We start from the raw sequence: 18,851 nt of genomic DNA, 5'->3' as shown, positions 1-18,851 counted from the left end.
GTAAACAAAATATCACTACAGAAGGGTCTCTTTTGACTCATATGTCCAGAAAATCCAATCCATAGTCTCGGTTGCCTTGCTGCTTTTAGGCCTGCAGCAAAGCAGTGCTTCATTGGCAGGGGCACAGGAGATGGGGAAGGGCACAGAGACCTGCTCACCCTACGGCCAGGTAGCAAGAGAACAAGGAGGGGGACAAGGTCTCAGTGTCCCCTTCCAGACCAGGCTCCCAACAGCCTGAAGAGCTCCCACTAGGCCCCACTTCTTAGAGTTTCCACCACCTCCCAATAGTTCTGTGCAGGTAACTAGGCCTCTACATGAACATGTACGTATGTCTATGTGTGTGCATGTTCCTGGGTTAGGGGCACCACCTGGAGCTCAAGTTACAAGCCATTGTAAGCTGCCTGATGTGGATGCTGGGAAATGAACTCAGATCCTCTGCATGAACAACACATGTTCCTAACCACTGAGCCATCTCTCCAGCCTCAAACTAGTGCTTTGTAAGCCAGCTTTGGGAGGCAGATGTTATCCGTTGGCTCCAAGAGAAGTTCTGAATTTACAGGCTAAGAAGTAGCCAAGATGGGAAAATCTAACAAGAGTGAACTCATGAGCCTGGGCAGGGCAGAGCTTTGTCTTCTCCTTGGCTCAGTTGCCAAACGCTAGCCCTTTGAAGTCTTTGTCTTGTAAGCTGCACTCTAATCCTTTGCATCTGCTCTCTGCTTATTTTCCATTCGCTCTCTGAGCTCTTAGCAAACTGGTCGAAACTGGTCGTGCCTGGATCCGTGTGGGTCTGTGACGCCTGTGAAGTCAGCGTGGGCCCCAGCATTGACATCCCGTGGAAAGGGCGATCCCAAGAGTCGCTTGCAGAAGGGGCAGCCCCTCCCCTCTCTCACCTTGCTGGCTGGAAAGTTGACCCGCACAGTTTTTACAAGCTCCCCTGTTGCCTGAAGACTTGGCTCACTGATCTCTTCTCACTTTCTGGCCCGAGGTGCCATGATTTGAACACGCTTCCCAAAATCTCTACTGCAAGCTCAGCCCCTAAGTTTATATGTTAACAGTATCTAAAGGTAGGCAACTGGGATTCGGTGAGGTCATGAGGATAGGGCTCCCATGATGGAGTTAGTGGCTCCATGAGAAGAGAAAGGCAGAACTAGGGGGTATAGCTTGGTGGTACCTGCCTAGCATGTGCAGGACCATGGGCTCCCGGCTGGGCACCTAAACTGTATTGAAAAGTAAAGAGAGAGACCCAAGCTAGCATGTTTGCTCTGCCTGACCATGTGCAGCCTCTTATAATACTGACACAGAAAGAAGACCCCAATTAGAGGCCAGTGTCTTGCTCTTGGGTTTCCTAGCCTTAGAACCATGAACTAAACTAACCTAGGCTCTTTGGTAAATTGGTTTGTCTCTCGGGTATTTTGTTATAGTGCTAGGAAATGGTTCCCAAGGGGGACAAAGGGAATTCTGGAATCTGGGAAAAGTCATTTCAGGTAGGATGAGTGGGTGCCTAAGACCCATGAAGGAAAGGTGCGGACACACTTGTTCCGTAGACATATAGACTGAGTCATCGAATTGGCATCGAATTCCCCAACTGAAAACAGCCACTGTGAGCACAGGGGACATTTGAAGGAGAACAGCTCTCTGCGGTGAGCAGGACCTCAGCAGGAGGTCAGCATCTCCTGCTGCTTCACCCGGCCACCCAGGGACGAGTTCTGCGGCCAAGTCCTCCATGGCTCACACCCTACTGACTTCTACCCATGGCTCCTCGGCTGACATCAGTCTCACAGAGTAAACCACGGTGCACTGAGCCCAGTCTATGCGTGGCTTTTCAGAAGGACAATTACTCTACATGCTGGGTCTTTCTCCCGTCTTGGGGAAGGAGTAAACCTCTCCAGAACGAAGTCATTTCAGGAGGACTGAGTGCGTCGCCCCAAGTACCTGGCTTGTGATTTCTGAGTTGTCTCCAAAGCTTTCTGTCACCTGCCTACTCCCAAATCCACACATCTTCGTCCATTTGCAGAATTGTTGCTGGCAGGAGGGTGGCCGACTCAGACATGCGCCACTGCCCACTCGCCCATCGCGGCCGTGAACTTGGCATGGACTGTGAGAAGAGTGGTTGAAGTTGCAGGCGGCGGGTCCCTCTTTATCTACCTGCCTCTTGACATTGGATGAAGAGGCGGGGCCCCTGACTGGAGAGATGCCAGCCCTCAAATGGGAGCGGTTGCTTATAGAATCGCTGGTGCTGGGTTAAAACGGACAGAAAGAAACCTATTATCTTAGCCTGAAGAAAACCTGGCATGTGCTTAAGAGAGCTTTCCGTGTTATACTAGCTAGCATGCCATGCTGCCTTCCTTAGAAAAATTAACTTTCCCTGAATTCTAATTCCAGTTGATGAACGACAGCCCTGTGTGTGGCTCGTGACGTCACATGTATAGAGACTTCCAAGTGAAAAAGGCAATCTGAATCTGTCACTTCATTCCCCGTTAGAGAATGCCAGAAGCCAGCAGCCTCCTGAAATGTCTGTATGTCCCCATGATTTGGAGGAGTAAAATATTTGGGCTGAAAAATAATTCAAAGAATGAAGACTATGTGCTCAGGCATGCTGGGATTCGAGCTATTTGGCGCCTAGTTGATTAGCTGTTATTCGATAGGAATAGTGCAGTCTGAAATAACTCACGCACCATATTTCCAAGATGGGATTTCAATGTATTTTAAACACACATTGGGAAGCTATTCAATATGCCTGACTCATCACCGGCGAGATGCTAATCTTGTAATCACAAGTTGAGATTGGAAGAAAACGGAGAGGCGATGGGGAAAGAAAATAGGACGGAAGACATGTCCCCACATACAAAATTATGATTCTCTAAGAGCCGCAAAAGTCAACGGGGAGAAAGAAAAGCTCATTAAAAACTCCGAGTCCTCCACACGGGGACTTTGGACGAAGCCTTCAGGTGAATTTGATTTCCAAAATAAATCAAACAGTGGATTTCATAAATCTCCTCATTTTAATCAAGTTTGCTCAGAGAACTGAATTGCTTGCCATCGGGCCCCAGTGATAGCACTGGCTGTAGTCTCCACACCTCGTTGTGTGAAGACCCACTTCCTGTCTCTCTGCTGGATGGACCCTGCTCACTGTGTGGGGGCCATCTCGGACCACATCTCTGGCCTGGCACATATCTTTGGCAGACTTTTGCTCTCTCTGCTCGCTCTTCCTCTTCCTCTTGTTGTCCTCTTGTTCAGTCCAGAGCTGAAGAGTCTATCTAACCGCTAACAACGCCCCATTTTATACCACCAGTCCTGGCCACACCCCTAATCTCGGGCTGACCCTGTCCAACACAATCAAAGCCGTGCTCCTGGTCTTAAGGCCCCCTGTTTGCCACATTCCCTGTCTCTGAGTTTGGCTTAGATTCCAAATCTTGGTGTCACCCTTGAGTCTTCTCTGGCCTCACTCCCTTAAAAACTTCTCTATTGAAATGTGACTCGCATATCACAAAATTCACACTTTGAACGTTCAATTCAGGGGATTTCAGCACAGTCACCGAGTTTCAGAGCCATGACCAGGGCACAGCCAGGGCATCCCATCAGCCCCTTTAGGACCCCCATGCCCATTGTCAACCATTCTATATTCTGTCCTGGTTTCTTCTGGATGTTTCATACAAGGGGAAGAAGCAAGACAATGTGTGGCTTTGATGACTTTTACCTAACATCACGCCTCTCAGGTTCACCCAGGTCAGAACGTGGACAGGGATTCGTTCTTTTGTTCTCACACGCACTGCTTTTATTTTATTTTTTACCATTTATTAGTTGCTGGACACTTGAGTTGCATCTACCTTTTAACTATGACAAATAAAGCTATTATATGCACTGATAAGGACATTCTTGAGGAATGCATGTTTTTAGTTCTCTTGGGGTGGGAGCTCTGAGTCATATGTTAACTATTTACCACTCAAGAACTGATAAGATGATTTTTTTAAATGGCATTTTTTGATACCAATAGATAGAAGTTTCAATTTCTTCTCATTCTGTCAGTATACCATATCGTCCTCTGCTATTTTTTTTAGTTTTACCTATCCTCATGAGTGTGAAGTGATATCTTATTGGGATTTTGGTTTTTATTTCCCTATAACTATGGTGCTGAGCACCGTATGCCATGATTGGCCACTTTTGAGGAAGTGTCTTCTCAAATCTTCTGTCCATGTTTCAATTGGCTATCAGTATTTTTGTTATTAGGCACTGAAAGTTCTTTATATTCTTGATGCAAATTCCTTATCAGCATATGGTTTGCAATATCCCCTCCATTGTGTCAGTTAATCTATTTCTCATATTAATGATGCCCTATGAAGTACAGATGTTTCTAATTTTGACAAAACCTAATCTAATTTCTTTTGTTTCTTGAACTTCTGGTGTCATTTCTTAGAAACTAATGCCTAACTCAAGGTCATGAAACTATTCCTCTCTCTCTCTCTCTCTCTCTCCCTCTTCGCCTCCCTCCCTCCCTCCCTCCATTCCTCCCCCCACTCTCCCTCTTCCTCTCTCTCCCCCTCCCTTTCTCTCTCTCTCTGAACAGGATCCCCCACCTCCTATAATTTAGTCCAAATTCCTACCCTGTGGCCCCCAACAGCCCAGTAGGCAGATGGGCTGTGAAGCTCGGTCTTATCCTCGGAAGAAACAAGAGTAATGATGGAGGAAAGGAGCCAGTCAGACTGCTTTTTGCATTAAAATCAAAACAAAACAACAACAACAAAAAACACCCAGCACACTGCAGAGGTCAGGGCGTACGCTGAGTCTTAGGCGTAGACAGGATGTTCAGTATATGAAGGCAAACAAAGCCAAACCATGATGTCACTGCCTCCATCTAGGTCAGAAATGTTTAAGTTCTGAGGCTCCTGGGTAGCATTTCAGGAAGGCACATGTCTGGTGTGTATTGCAAAATAAGAGCTAGCCACTGATGGCCAGGGCCGAATTCCCAGTTCTACTTATCTAGCTTCCAGACACCTGGGGAAATGATTGGGACAAGGAGCTCTCTGGGCTGTGTACAGGCAGGGCCCACATGCTGGAAGGGATACATATGGCCCCAAGCACCGACACGGAGAGTTTACGACAATCAACTGCTGTGCACATGTGCACAGACTCAGACACAGACACACATCCACAAATACCCAAACACACACATGTACATGCATATATACACAGAAACATACACATGCACAGGGACACACACAGACACTTATGTTGGTACACAGAGACACACGCATATATACACACCGCTCCTGAAGCAAATACACACATCGAAACCCTGCATGAACCTTTGCCAAGGCAGAGCCCCTCACATTGCCAAAGATGAAGATGAGCAAATTGCTTGGGAGGTTAAGACAGGGAGAGTTCCAGGCCATTCTGGACTACAGTGGGAGACCATATTTCAAAAATAAGCAAGCAAGCAAACGAACAAATGAATAAAACCTGCCTGAAGGATGCATGTATCAAAGCGGGGGAGGGACAGACCTTGACAGTGTTGTCAGTGGACATGGAAAACACTTTGCTTTCTTCCAAAGATATGTGCACATACACCACAGGAGCCGTGTGGCCTCTCAGCACACCTGTTGGTTTTCTAGAAAGAAAAGAACAAATGAGCACAAAGCCATTCTTTCTGCTGTTTCTGTTTCTCTTTTTAAAATGCAACTCAGCTTGGCCTGGATCTGGCAGTTCTATTCAGCCTGGAGGAGGCTTCTGCTTCCCTCTGATATTACACAAGTATATATTTCGTGTAATAAAAGGACTGAGGCAAAATAATAAGCGGTTTTAGCAACAGACCTCAGAGTGAGCAGAAGCCTGGGGCTCTGCTTCTCCAGCTGTTAACAACAGCTGCATAAAAGGAACAGGCAAGGAAGGGTCTGAGGTGGGCTGCCATGGATGCCGGGACACATGGGCGCTTTCTACAGGCCGGCCCGAGGGAACAGCGTTCAAATCTGGGCTCTGCAATAGAAAGCTATTTTAAAGCAACCTTGCGGGACATCGTGGCTGGGTCCTCCGGGAGGGTCAAGAGATGGAGAGAAAAGAAGCCTGGCTGAGGCTAAGGCAGAGAGCGCATACCTGCTTCTAACTGTAACAGAAGCAGGCAGAAACCTGCCTTTCATTTTTATTATGTCTCTCGCATTGCTCTCAGCCTTGTTATTGTTTTTTTAGTCTTTGTTATTACCCCAGAGGGTGAGCATCTTGTCACCATCATACATTGGAAAATTGAGTCTGTTGCAGGTGGTTAAGAGAAGCTCCTGGCTGGGGAGTCACAAGAGGCACAGTCAGATTCAATATGCTTACCCACTGCGCCTTACAGTCCTGGTTATTACCTGTGCCATGGATGGGAACCGGGTCACCTTGTGGGTCTCCACAGATGCCAAAGAGAGTGACCCAGACAGCAACCCGGGCATAGCCGATGTGATTTGTGCTTACCCGAACTCAAAGGTCAAGTAGGTACCCTACTTCCCACCCCCTGTTCGCAGCATGTCTCTGGGAAATGACAGGCCTGCCTGTGGGACTCTGACCCTGTCCTTCCTTCTCCGGGCTCTGGGAGCTTCGTTGATCAGTGGACTCTATGCAAGGGCCAGCAAGGACAGATGCTGGATGGATTACAGAGTTACACTACACAGTAGATCTCAATATACAATCAAGAAGGTAGAACTAGGGAGATGGCTCAGTGGAAGCAGCAAGGCATGACTAATGGAGTTCAGATCCCCAGAACCCACAGAAATGTTGGTTGGAAGTGGTAGCCTGCTTGTAGTTCCAGCGCTAAGAAGGCAGAGACAGAGGATCCCCCCAAACAATCTGGTTAGCTGGACCAGTGGCAACCACAAACTCTGGGCTTGACTGAGAGACTGTGCTGCGATGAAGAAAGTAGAGGGAGACCGAAGAGAAGACCCTTGTCTTGGCTTTCTGATGCTGTGATAAGCATTGGCAACCAAAAGCAACTTGGGGAGGAAAGGGTTTATTTGGGCTTACAGCTCCCAGGTCACGCACTCCATCACGGATGGAGGCATTTTCTTGACCGAGGTTCTTTTTCCTCAGGTGACTCTAGTTTATGTCGAGGTGACAAAAATCTAAGCCAGCACAAGTCTCAGTGTCAGCCTCAGGTGACCACACACACGTGCACGAGCACTCGCAAGAGACACGCCAAAAAGCATACGCAGGAGCTCATACCGCACACATATGAAAATAATAAAGTAAATGAAAAACTGGAGTGTTTCTGAGGGCCTGCTCAGAAGGGCCTACTGTGTGCAGGGCAGGCCTGGCCCAGAGCATACGACAGTGTCCCACTGAGAGGGTGATAGCCATGGACAGTTAGTGGACCCAACCCCAGCTCCTTACAGACCAGCTGTGGCTTTCTGTCATGTCAATTACATCTGTTCTCTTACGTTAACTCTGTATGGTTACAGAGGCATGATAGAGCTATTCAATCTCATGGGACTAAAGCCCGTGCAGTCAGGAGGACACCGGGCCACTGCTGTGAGGCCACACTAAGCTTGCACTCATTGCATGTAAAAACTTCAGTTACTCTGCAGCTGATCATGGTCCCTTAAAGGCTTGATGCTGTCAGACAGGGGGGAGTCACACTGAGATACAGGTAAATGACATCTCGTAGTCTCTGTGTCATTGGAAAGTATTTACATTTGTTTTGTTTTGTTTTGTTTTGTTTGAGACACAGTCTCTCTATGTAGCCCAGGCTGGCCTTAACCTTGAAGTCATGATTCACTTTCCAAAGTGCTGCCATTATATGAATGGCCACTGTGTCCTGATGGGATTTATATTTCATAACAGTTACAATCAAAAAATTTTAAATATTTTTTCGCATGGGCCTGGAAAGATGGCTCAGAGGTTAAGAGCTTTGCCTGCTCTTCCAGAGGTCCTGAGTTCAATTCCCAGCAACCACATGGTGGCTCACAGCCATCTGTAATGATATCTGGTGCCCTCTTCTGGCCAGCAAGCATACAGACAGACAGAAACACTGTAAACAATAAATAAATCTTTAAAAAAAAACATTCTTTCGCATGTGGATGTTTTACTTGCACGTGTATCTGTGCACCATGTATGTGAAGACCAGAAGAGGAAGCTGGATCCCATGGGACTTTTTTTTAGATGATTTTGAGCAATCATGTGTGTACTAGGAATAGAACCCCGGGTCCTCCGGACAAGTAGCCACTGCTCTTAACCACTGAGCCATCTTTCTAGTAGCCTCTGTAGTGAACTTTTAGAGGTTTAGAAGCAGAAACATCCCAGGCTGTGTGGAGAGACTAATTTTGGACAGGGACTTTTCAGAGATCCTCACATGGAACCCCCAGTCACATTCCCATTTACTTGGCGACACCAGGGGTACTCTTGATAGGAGAAAGACAACTTACCCAGGCAGATAAGGATTCCAGACCCTGACGAGTCGATCCATCCCTGCCGTCACCAGCAGGTTTTTTTCCCTACAGAAGGAGAATGCCTTGACTCCCTTATGGATGCTGAACACAGTGTGATGGCATTCTGCCCGCCTTCGGGGCACAGCGAGCGATGCTGAGCTTTCCCCCTTCTTGACAGTCTTCCCGACATTCCTTATTTCTTCTAGTTTTTTCTTCACGTTTGTCGCTCCCATAGCGAACCCTAAAAATATTCACAGGAAAACAAGACACAGTCTCTTAATGCAATCGCTCAATTCCCTGACAGCCTGCTGTTTTTGTTAAGGCCCTAGACTTGTTCTCAGTAACGACGCTGGTATTTTCTTTCATCCCCATGGTTAAATTCCAGACAGCCTGAAAATAAAGGTGACGCTGAGTAACAAAAGACTCTTCTCACTTTTCTAAAAAGGGACATGAAACACAGCTGGGATGGCAGAGGTAGCATGAAGGCCATTTGCCTTCTAGGCTTTCATTGCCCGCGGCACTGCCTCGCCAGCGATGCTTTTATTTGAGTCTTTCAGAAATTCAGTGACGCAAGCACACCCATCCCCACCTCATCTTATCAAGAAAGCAGAGAACACCTGCCATCCAGAAAACTCCTGAAAGATGGCTCAGCACCTAAGAGCACTGGCTGCTCTTCCAGATGACCAGAGTATGATTCCCAGCACCCACGTTGCCTTGGGGACCCCAAGATGTTGGGGGATGCCAGAGCCATGGTATACCTACCAACAAGTGCCGCTAACAGGGAGTGGAACCAGCCCGAGCGAAAGAAGCGTGCTGCAGTCAAACAAAGCTGAATGGAGTTGGAGAGCTGAAGAGCGTTTTGACATCAGACATGGGGATGCAGAGTCTGGGATTTGCCCTGCTGGATTTTGGTCTTGCTTTGCTCCAAAATTTCCTCTTTATCCTCTGCTCCCTACGTTTTGGTTTTTTTTTTTGTTTTTTTTTTTTTTTTTCGAGACAGGGTTTCTCTGTGGTTTTGGAGCCTGTCCTGGAACTAGCTCTTGTAGACCAGGCTGGTCTCGAACTCACAGAGATCCGCCTGCCTCTGCCTCCCGAGTGCTGGGATTAAAGGCGTGCGCCACCACCACCCGGCTGCTCCCTACGTTTTGGAATGGTAATGTATATCCCGTGCCATTATATGTTGGAAGCATGTGATCTGTTTTTTGATTTTGATTTTTACAGGTGATCAGTTAAGAGATTACATGAATCTCAGAAGAGACTTTGAACTTTAGACTTTTAAATTAAGTTTGAGACTCGCATAGATTGTGGGGACTTTTGAGGTTGAACTGAATGTGTTTTTGCATTATGATATGGCTACGTGCCTTTGGGGACCAAGGAGTGGAATATGGCAGTTTGAAAAAAAAAAATGGCTCCTAAAAGGAGTGGCACTCTTAGGAGTTGTGGCCTTGTTGAAGTGGGCGTGGCCTTGTTGGAGGAAGTGTGTCACTGTGGGGTTGGGCTTTGAGCTATCTTTTGCTCAAGTTCTGTTCAGTGTGACAGTCTACTCTCCATATCCACATGGAGCAGAGTCTGTCTGCACACTGCCATGTCCCACAGTGATGATAAGGGACTGACCCTCTGAAACTTTAAGCCGCCACCTCAATTAACTGTCTCCCTTTGTAAGAGTTGCTGTGGTGGTGGTGCCTTTCTGCAGCGATAGAAACCCTAACTAAGACAGTGGCTCACGATCATCTGGAGCTCCAGTTCCAGGACTCTGATGCCCTCTCCGACCTCCACAGGACATGGAAGGAACATGGTGCACATACACTAGGTAGACAAAACACCCACATACATAAAAACTAATTAAAAAATTACAACGAAAATGGCAGAAGGAAGCACAGAGCTCAGGACTGTCTGAAGCTACACTGTAGTGCGCTGAGTGTCCATTGGCTCCATCAGGAAACTGGGCGATTGTTTCCTACACTGACTTGGACAGATACGTTCATCTGGATGATTGGTTGATATAAGAATCTCTTCAACAATAGGTTCCAAATGGTGGCATCAATGTCCTCCTGTGGGTTTCCAGCCCGGCTCTGACCTGAGGATGAAGAAAGATGGTCCTCAATACACTCAGCAGGGTCCCCGCTCCCTGCAACCTGGATTCCCCTTCATCTCTGCTGTGTTCCACGTGACTCAGAAGACCTTTGGGGAAAGAAGGCTGGAGAATAACATTCAGCTCCTCACTCATTGCTGGTGACTCCGTTGGGCTAGGGTTAGGCTGCCTGTGTGTTGTGTCCGTTACTATGGCTTACAAGGTCAACACTTTCCCAAGAATCAGGAAGAAGGATGTGCCATTCTCAAGCTCCATCGGTCTAACGCAGGCTCCGTCTTCAAGGGCATGGACCGCTCCTCTCAGCAGACCGTGCTCAGGTTCGACTCTGCCACAGGCTGAGTCCTCAGGAGAACCGGGAAGTCTCTGTGGTGGAAACCTGTCGTTTTCAATGTTATCGCTGTTCTGCCTCTTGGCATCTCTAGTTTGGGAAAACACCCCCACAATGGAGTTCAGAGATGTGTCTAAACATGTAGACAGGGCATCCTCCATTTTCCTCCTCACTTCTCTGGAGCTCGTTTATTTCTCCTGGCCCAAAGCCTCAAAGTTGAGAATGCCAGCCATCCATTCTGGGAGTCCTGCGAGAGAACTCGGAGAAGCACTGGGCAGCTTGTATATGATCTTCATATGATTCACGGCTGTCACCAAATCTGGGGCCACCTTTGGTGATATATTAACAGAGAACTAAGATGAGGGTCGTGTGTGTCCCTCCATAATAGTGAAAGCCTGCACTGGGTGGAGAAGCTGTCTACCCCTCCCCCCTTGTAAGATGGCAGAACTAACCAGAGGCTCTGGGTGAGCACTTTTAAGAGTCAAAGAGACACGGTGCACCCGCCTCAAACAGCAGCTTGACAGGTTTGTTGCTCACCCTTCGTTTTGAAGCCAGTTCTGAAACTTCTGAGCAGGTGTGGCACTTTATTTGAATTTTATTTTATTTCCCAAGTAAAAAGAGAGTAATCCAAGTTCATTTGCATGAACTCTAGCGACTCTCTTCCAATAGAGCCAGACAAGGATACCCGTTTAAGTGGTTGCCATGGGAACCAGAGAGCATAGCTCTTCTCCAAGGTCTGAAGGAAGGATGATGAAAAGTTTAAGTGGTCGCCATGGAAACCGAGAGCAGATCCAGTGCCGGTTCAGATCCCCGGCGCCTTAGCTAGCAGGCAAGTCTTCAGGGACGAGGGTGCTGGAGGAAGTGAGACTGATTTTCCTCTGTGATCTTCGCATCAGGCTAACCCCAGATGCTGCTGCCACAGCTGCAGGCTCGTTGTGGTGCCAGCAGCCCGGCGACGTGTTCCAGGTCAGCCCTTGCCTCCTCCGAGTCCAGCTGCATTTTGAGGCTTCTTTTACGTACCTGTTCCAGTGTTTCACCCCTTGCTCTTCAAGACTTTCCTCACCACATCAGGTACCCCACAGATGTGGAGGTCACAAATCAGAGCCCTGATCCTGTTTGTGGGGGACAAGACACTCCTGAGCAATCCAGCCCTGGGTTGCCTGTGGCCTTAGCCAAGATATGCTTCCCTTTGCATATTCATTAACGACAGAAATGAGGCTAGGCATTCCTGCTTTAAATAAACAGCAAGATGGAGGCACTGGCAGCTTGAAAGTTAACCGAGGTACTCACAGGCAGCACAGAGTTCCTTTTTCATAAGGTCTGTCTCCCTGGGAGTACGCCCATAAGGCAAGCTTCAACACCTTCCCCCCTCAAGTATATAAAGGAAGGGCCTTCAGGCTTTGTCCAAGACCTCTTTGCCTAACGGGGTGACAGGGAGTCTTAGGAATGGAAGAATTTCCTCTGTGATGAGGCTGTGACTGTCTGCTGCTCCCAAGGAGCAAAAGCTGGTGCCAGGTGTGTGCGTGTGCACATCATACACTCACACACAGTAGCCATCTGCAGGCACTGTGAAGTGCATGGATAGCCTGGAATTTGGGGAGGTGGGGTGCTGTAAGGACAATGACACATGAGAAAAACATTAGACACGGCTGTTGCCTCAGTCCTCTGGTTGCCCGGGTGCGTGGCGCTTCAGAGCACGGGATGAGAGATAGACATGGTTTTGAATTCTGGCTTTGCAAATGCACCCACTTGACAAATATTTGCTGAGCACCTGTTTGTTAGAAGCTAGACGCCATCCTAAGCCTTTGGGTGCTAACGATGGATGATACAGTCGAGAAATCCCGGCACTAAGGGGAGATAGACTATCAAGAACACAAACAACATATCCAAAAGGGGCTGGATCCGTGTATGCAAACAAGGGAAGATGCTGTGGAATCATCAGTCCTCTTGTACACCATAAAGATTCGTCACTCAAACTGGTTTAATAAAAGTCAGTAGCCAATCAGGAAGTATAGGTGGGGTGACCAAACTAAGGATGCTGGGTTGAAGAAGGGCAAGCCAGGGGAGTCACTGGGAGATGCAGGGAGAAGCAAGATGGGAATGCCTTACTAAAAAAAGGTACTAAGCCATGTGGCAAAGCATAGATAAGAAATAGGGGTTAATTTAAATGTAAGAGTTAGCTAGTCATGAGCCTGAGCTCTCCGTCAAGCACATATAAGTAATATTAAGATTCTGTGTTTGTTATTTGGGAAGCAAAACACAGAAAAACTCCATCTACAGGAAGACCAATGCAAGTGTTGTAGTTTGAATGTCATTGGCCCCCATAAGCTCCTAGGGAGTGGTGCTATTAGGAGGTGTGGCTTTGTTGGAGTGGGTGTGGCCTTGTTGGAGGAAATGTGTCACCTTGGGACTGGAGTGTGAGGTTTCCTATACCCAAGATACTGCCCTGTGTTTGAGTGCCCTTCCTGTTGCCTTCTGATCAAGATGGAGCCAGCACCATATCTGCTGGCAGGCCACCATATCCCAGCTGCCATGCTCCCTAATAGGATGATAATGGACTAGACCTCTGAAACCATAAACAGCCACCTTAATTAAGTGTTTTCCTTTATAAGAGTTGCCGAGGTCATGGTGTCTCTTCACAGCAATAGAAACCCTAACTAAACCAGCAAGGAAGGCTGGAAGTAGGAGGATAGGCACTTCCCATTTATGACAAAGTGGCAGAGAAGTGACAGATGAGCCAGGGGTTGAGAGACGTGGAATGAGCTAGGTGAGCATTTGTAGGAATTTCCTCTCCTAGGAAGAGGAAAACATAGTCCCAAACGCTGCCAAGAGAATCAGTGTGGCTGCAAGAGGGAATGCAATGGTGGAAATAGACGGAACTAGAGGGTAAGGGTTTGGGTTCAGTCACACAGAGCCCTACAAACTTTGGCTTTCATTCTAAGTGAGATGGGGCCTCAGCAGTTACACTGATTAGTTTTGGCCAACTTGACACAAGCTACAGTCATTCAGAAAGAGGAAAACTCAGTAGTGAAAATGCCCCTGCAAGATTGGCCTATAGGCAGTTTCTTATTGATGATTGATGTAGAAGGGCCCAACTGGCTATGGGTGGTGCCACTCCTGGGCTGGTGGCCCTGGGTTCTATAAGAAAGCAGGCTGAGTAAGCCGAGGAGAACAAACTAGAAAGTAGCACCCCTCCATGGCCTCTGCTTCAGTTTCTGCCTCTAAGTTCCAGCCTTGCTTGAGTTCCTACTCTTACTTCTGTCAGTGATGGACTGTAATCAGGACATGTAAGCCAAATAAATCCTTTCTTCTGCAAGTTACTTTTGGTCATGGCATTTCATCATAGAAATAACAAGAAGAGGAATAAATCAAGAGACCCCAGGGGATGTGACAGCTTGTTTTGCCAGTGCCATCTTTCCCACCTTAGTTAGGGCAAAGCCTATCTTTCAGGATGCTCATGTCAACAAACAAATAGTCACCCATGAGTCTCCTCTCATCAGGTCAGCCAACATCTGACCTGTTGACACTATGCGCCTGAGGCACCGGGAATGTGATCACCTTCCACCAGGGTCATCTCTTGCTTCCACTAGGTATGGCTGTCTTCGCTTCTCTGAGTGGCTTGAAGTGTCTCATAGTTTCCCTGCTTCCAACTTGGTACACCAGCACCATACAATTCTATCCACCACATGCCAGAGGTTTGTTTACATCACAGTTTTGAAGGTTTAATGTCTAGGATCAGGTAGCCCACCCATTCATCCTCTGGTGAGGGCTCTCTTAGGTGCTGATCTGGTTAGTTGTCTTTTTTTAAAAATTTGTTTGTTTTTCTATTCAACTTGACATGAGCTAGAATCATGTGGGAAGAGGCAACTTCAACTGAGAATAACACCTCCATCAGATTGGCCTGGGGGTTAAAGGCTGTGAGGCATTTTCCTGATTAATAATTGATGCGGGAGGGCCCAGTGTGCACTTGGGCAGTGCCATCCTTGGGCAGGGGATCTTGGGTTGTAGGAGAAAGGTAGCCAAATGTCTTAGCTTGGGTTTCTGATTGCTGTAAAGAGACATTGTGACCACGGCAACTCTTACAAAGAAAACATTTAGCGGAAGTGGCTCTCTTACCGTTTCAGAGGTTCAGTCCATCGTCATCATGATGGAGAGCATGGGGGGTGCAGGCAGACGTGGTGCTGGAGCTGAGAGTGCTGCATCTTGCAGGCAACAGGAAGTCACCCTGAGGGAAACTTGAGCAAAAGAGACCCCAAAGCCCACCCCCGAAGTGACACACTTCCTCCAACAAGGCCACACCTCCTAAGAGTACCACTCCCTTTAGGGGGTCATTTTCTTTCAAATCACCATCCTGAATATGAGAATCTGAGCCTGAAGAGCAAGCCAGTTAGCAAGGCTCCTCCATGATTCTGTGTCAGTTGCTACCTCTAGGCTCCTGTTTGAGTTCCTGTCCTTTCACATGTCCCTTTGTGATGGACTGTAAGCTATAAAGTCAAGTCCCCAAGTTGCTTTTGGTCATGGTGTTTCATTACAGCAATAGAAATCTAACTACAGCAGGTATGGTAGAAGTGTGTGTGTGTGTGTGTGTGTGTGTGTGAGAGAGAGAGAGAGAGAGAGAGAGAGAGAGAGAGAGAGAGAGAGAGAGAGAGAGAGAGAGAGAGAGAGAGAGGTGATGATAGAGGACTAGGAACATGAGAAGTTACAAATAAGGATAAGGAGCTTGATCAGGAGGAGAGGCTAACCCCCCCCCCTCTCTTTCTCATGCAGCACACACGCACTACTCTGGAACTGTCCATGGTCTCAGAAGAACTACATTAATCCCTTCCGAATATGATGTCCCTGATGGCCTCATCACCTTCCATTTGACCCCACTTCAAAGAATCTACAGTCTCTTAATGCGACCACTTTGGTGACCCTGTCTCCAGCACAGGAACCTTGGGGAGACACATTCAAATGAAATCTGAACCACATCATTTATTTAACTATAGAAAAGCGAGGCCTGACGTCACTGCAGTATTAGCAGCAGAGTCAGGGCCAGGACTCACTGATCCTTCTTCTGGAACAATTGCTTCTGATCTTCCCTAACAAACACTGCGTGCTGCAGCCTCCAAAGCTTAAGTCTCTGCTTCTTAGAATTCAGACCCACCAGCATTCTAGAAAACAAGCTTTTCTAGTTCCAAGAAAAACCAATCGAAGTTCCCAAGAAAATCAACCACGGCACATTTCTTTCTAACCCTCTGAAGATTAAGATGTCAGGGGATCGGAAATCTACAAAAAGGAGAACCTTCCTGGAGAAGATGCGTACCCTCAGTCTATGAATCAGGTAGCTGGAGGAGGCACTTCATGGTTTTGATCAAGAAAGCAGCAAGACGGTGTTCACAGGAGGCCAAGGCCCTGCCACAAGTCTTATTGATTTTTCACAATTCACCATGGCAAGTGGAATTAGCTTTCTGAGGGAGTCCATTTTCCCAAAGGCTCACAAATGCTCAGGTCTAACTAGACTGACATCACGTGGGTGGCTCGGCTGAGTTGCTGCAAAGGTTTGAAGGATTCTATGCATTACAAATGGGTTGCATGGTGAGTTCACTCTAAGCCCTTCTGGTGTGTGTGGGGGGGCAGGTTTCAGGTGGAATAAGGAGGGGGAGGGGAAGAGAAGAAGGAATTCTAAGAACTTCTTCCTCTGACCCACTGAGCCAAAATCTCTGAGAGTAAAGCACAGGTAACCTGATTTTATGAAGTCGCCCAGAGTACCCCACCTGAAACTGGGGACCATTTGTAGTAGGAAGGTGGGCTGCATCCTGCCACCCGGCTAGCTTTACCCTAAATAATTACATGGAAACTGTATTCTTTTAAACACTGTTTGGCCCATTAGTTATAACCTCTTATTGGCTAGCTCTTACATATTGATCTAACCCATTTCTAATAATCTGTGTAGCCCATGAGGTGGCTTACCAGGGAAGATCTTAACCTGCGTCTGTCTGGAGTGGGAGAATCATGGTGACTGCCTGACTCGGCTTCTTTCTCCCAGCATTCTGTTCTGTTTACTCTGCCTACCTAATTTTCTGTCCTATCAGGCCAAGCAGTTTTCCTTGTTAGTTAACCAATGAAAGCAACAGATAAGATACAAGACCCACCTCCATCAACCATTGACAAGTGTAAAACTTTGTCTAAACCTTGAAAGTGATCCTGATCAGTAGCAATGTGAAAAGGTAAACGTGACCCCAGTGTCACTGAATAACTGGAAGGGATTTTCCAATATGGTGTAAAGAACGTTACAAAATAATTGTGCAGCAAAAATGTGAGAACAGAGGATGTCTGCAAGGGATACGGTATTGAAAGGTCAGTACATCACCAGGACCAAAGAGTAAACGCTTCCTGTATTTTGACATGCGTGAAAGTCACCACTTGATTTAGTAGCAGATCCATGCCGTAGCTCTAGGGTGGGACCTCCACGCTAGTCAGCTTCCCTTTCCTGGGACACACAACTTCAGGGAGGAAGACTCACTTTGGCTTAGTTTCAGGGCTTTCAGTTGGCCGCATGGCTTCTGGGCTGTGTGGCAGCAGTGTGGTGGTAAACATGGTGGAGCAAGGAGCTTCGCCTCCTGCTGGTGAGGAAGCAAAGGGAGAAAAGGATGGCGCCGGGGAGAAAATGAATAAACCTGCTGAATGAAAGATATACCCTTAGAATGGTCACTGCAAGAATGGCTGAGGAAAAGGTTTGTTGCGGGTATGAGGGAGAGCACAGCCAGAGGAATCTGGAATGATCCAGACTGAACTGGGCCATAAGAGGAGAGAGGAGGGGGAAGGAGAAGGAAGAGAGGTGAGAGGAGGAAGCCAAGGAGCCAAGAGAAAGCACAGAGTCAAAATGGCTGGATTATGTAAGAAAGAGAGACTGGGAGAAGAGAAACAGAAGCCCAGCCTTTAGGGGGGAGAGGTTTAGGCTAGGGGGCTGGGTAAAAAATTCTGGGAGGAGCCACGGGTACTAAGACTGGTCCAAGGTTTATTTTATTTTTATTAGGTTTTGGGTTTTTTTTTTTTTAAGACCTAACATCTTTTAAGGGGGTGCCTTCTACCTCCACGTTCCTGCCTTGAGTTCTAAACTTGGCTTCCCTTCATGGAGGAAGGTATTCTCTAAAGTGAAAGAAGCCCTTTCCTCCCCAAGCTGCTTTTGGTCAGTCCTTGCTCACAGAAATAGAGAAGCAAAGGACACACACACACACACACACACACACACACACACACACACACACAGAGAGAGAGAGAGAGAGAGAGAGAGAGAGAGAGAGAGAGAGAGAGAGAGAGTTTGGCCTTCTGTTACCTGTGCGACTGTACAGTGGTCATTTCCCCCACTTCCCCCCATTAGTAAATCTCTCCTTCAGGCCCCACTTCTCGAAAGTGCACACTAGTGGGTGAGCTCCTGCAGTTTAAACAGGTGTGGTCAGGTTTGTTATGATTTGCTGGCCTGGTCCGTTACCTGTGTACCCTGTCCCTTTAAGAGACAAGCCCCGCCCTCTCCCAGCACCTCCCTTTCTGCTGCCTTCTCCAGCCTTTGCTCTCTCTATCCCTCTCTCTCCCCCCAAGAGGTAACTTCTGCTCTCTTTCTTTCTCTCCTCTCTCTCCCTCCCTCTTCACCTCTTCTCCTCTCCCCTTTCCTCTCTCTTCCCCCCTTTGTTTCTCCCTCCCTCCCTCTCTTCCCCTCCCCTTTCTCTCCCTCTCCCTTTTCCCCTTTCCTCCATAACCCACTAAATAAACTATACCCACTTTCTCTGCATGGTGGCATCTACTGGTCTCTCACCCGCCGCTGCTCCTAGTGGGACCAGCTGCCGCCACCACCTTGGTTTTGTTTACAGTGTGAATGCACAGTAGTGTGTTGGCTGAAGTTAGGTTAAGTTTAGATGTCTGCACAGAAGAGGTCTACCCAAGCGGCCCTCCAAAACTCTCTTTTTTGCTTAACTCACTTTGAATTTTATTTCCTTCAATGTAGAAAAAAAAAAGTTGTGCAGGTACTCACTTATAAAATGATTGAAATAGTAAATGCATA

At 47.5% G+C, this 18,851-nt stretch overlaps 1 protein-coding gene across 1 annotated transcript in view; it reads right to left on the bottom strand.

Moving 5' to 3' along the window:
- Positions 1–18,851, bottom strand: part of LOC126513515 (WD repeat-containing protein on Y chromosome-like) — a 121,328-nt gene that overhangs the window by 40,006 nt on the left and 62,471 nt on the right. The window contains exons 13-14 of the mRNA XM_050161960.1: positions 8,388–8,631; positions 5,500–5,605 (exon numbers count right to left, since the gene is read on the bottom strand). Coding sequence (XP_050017917.1) covers positions 5,500–5,605; positions 8,388–8,631 — 350 coding nt within the window. The remainder of the gene's footprint in view (positions 1–5,499; positions 5,606–8,387; positions 8,632–18,851) is intronic.

Source organism: Alexandromys fortis, unplaced genomic scaffold (genome assembly GCF_014885135.2).
Source record: "Alexandromys fortis isolate MF-2015 unplaced genomic scaffold, M_Fortis_MF-2015_v1.1 scaffold_118, whole genome shotgun sequence".
NCBI classification, from domain to species: Eukaryota; Metazoa; Chordata; class Mammalia; order Rodentia; family Cricetidae; genus Alexandromys; species Alexandromys fortis.
The sequence above is the reverse complement of the archived record's forward strand: the minus strand, read 5'-3'. Positions and strand labels throughout refer to the sequence as shown.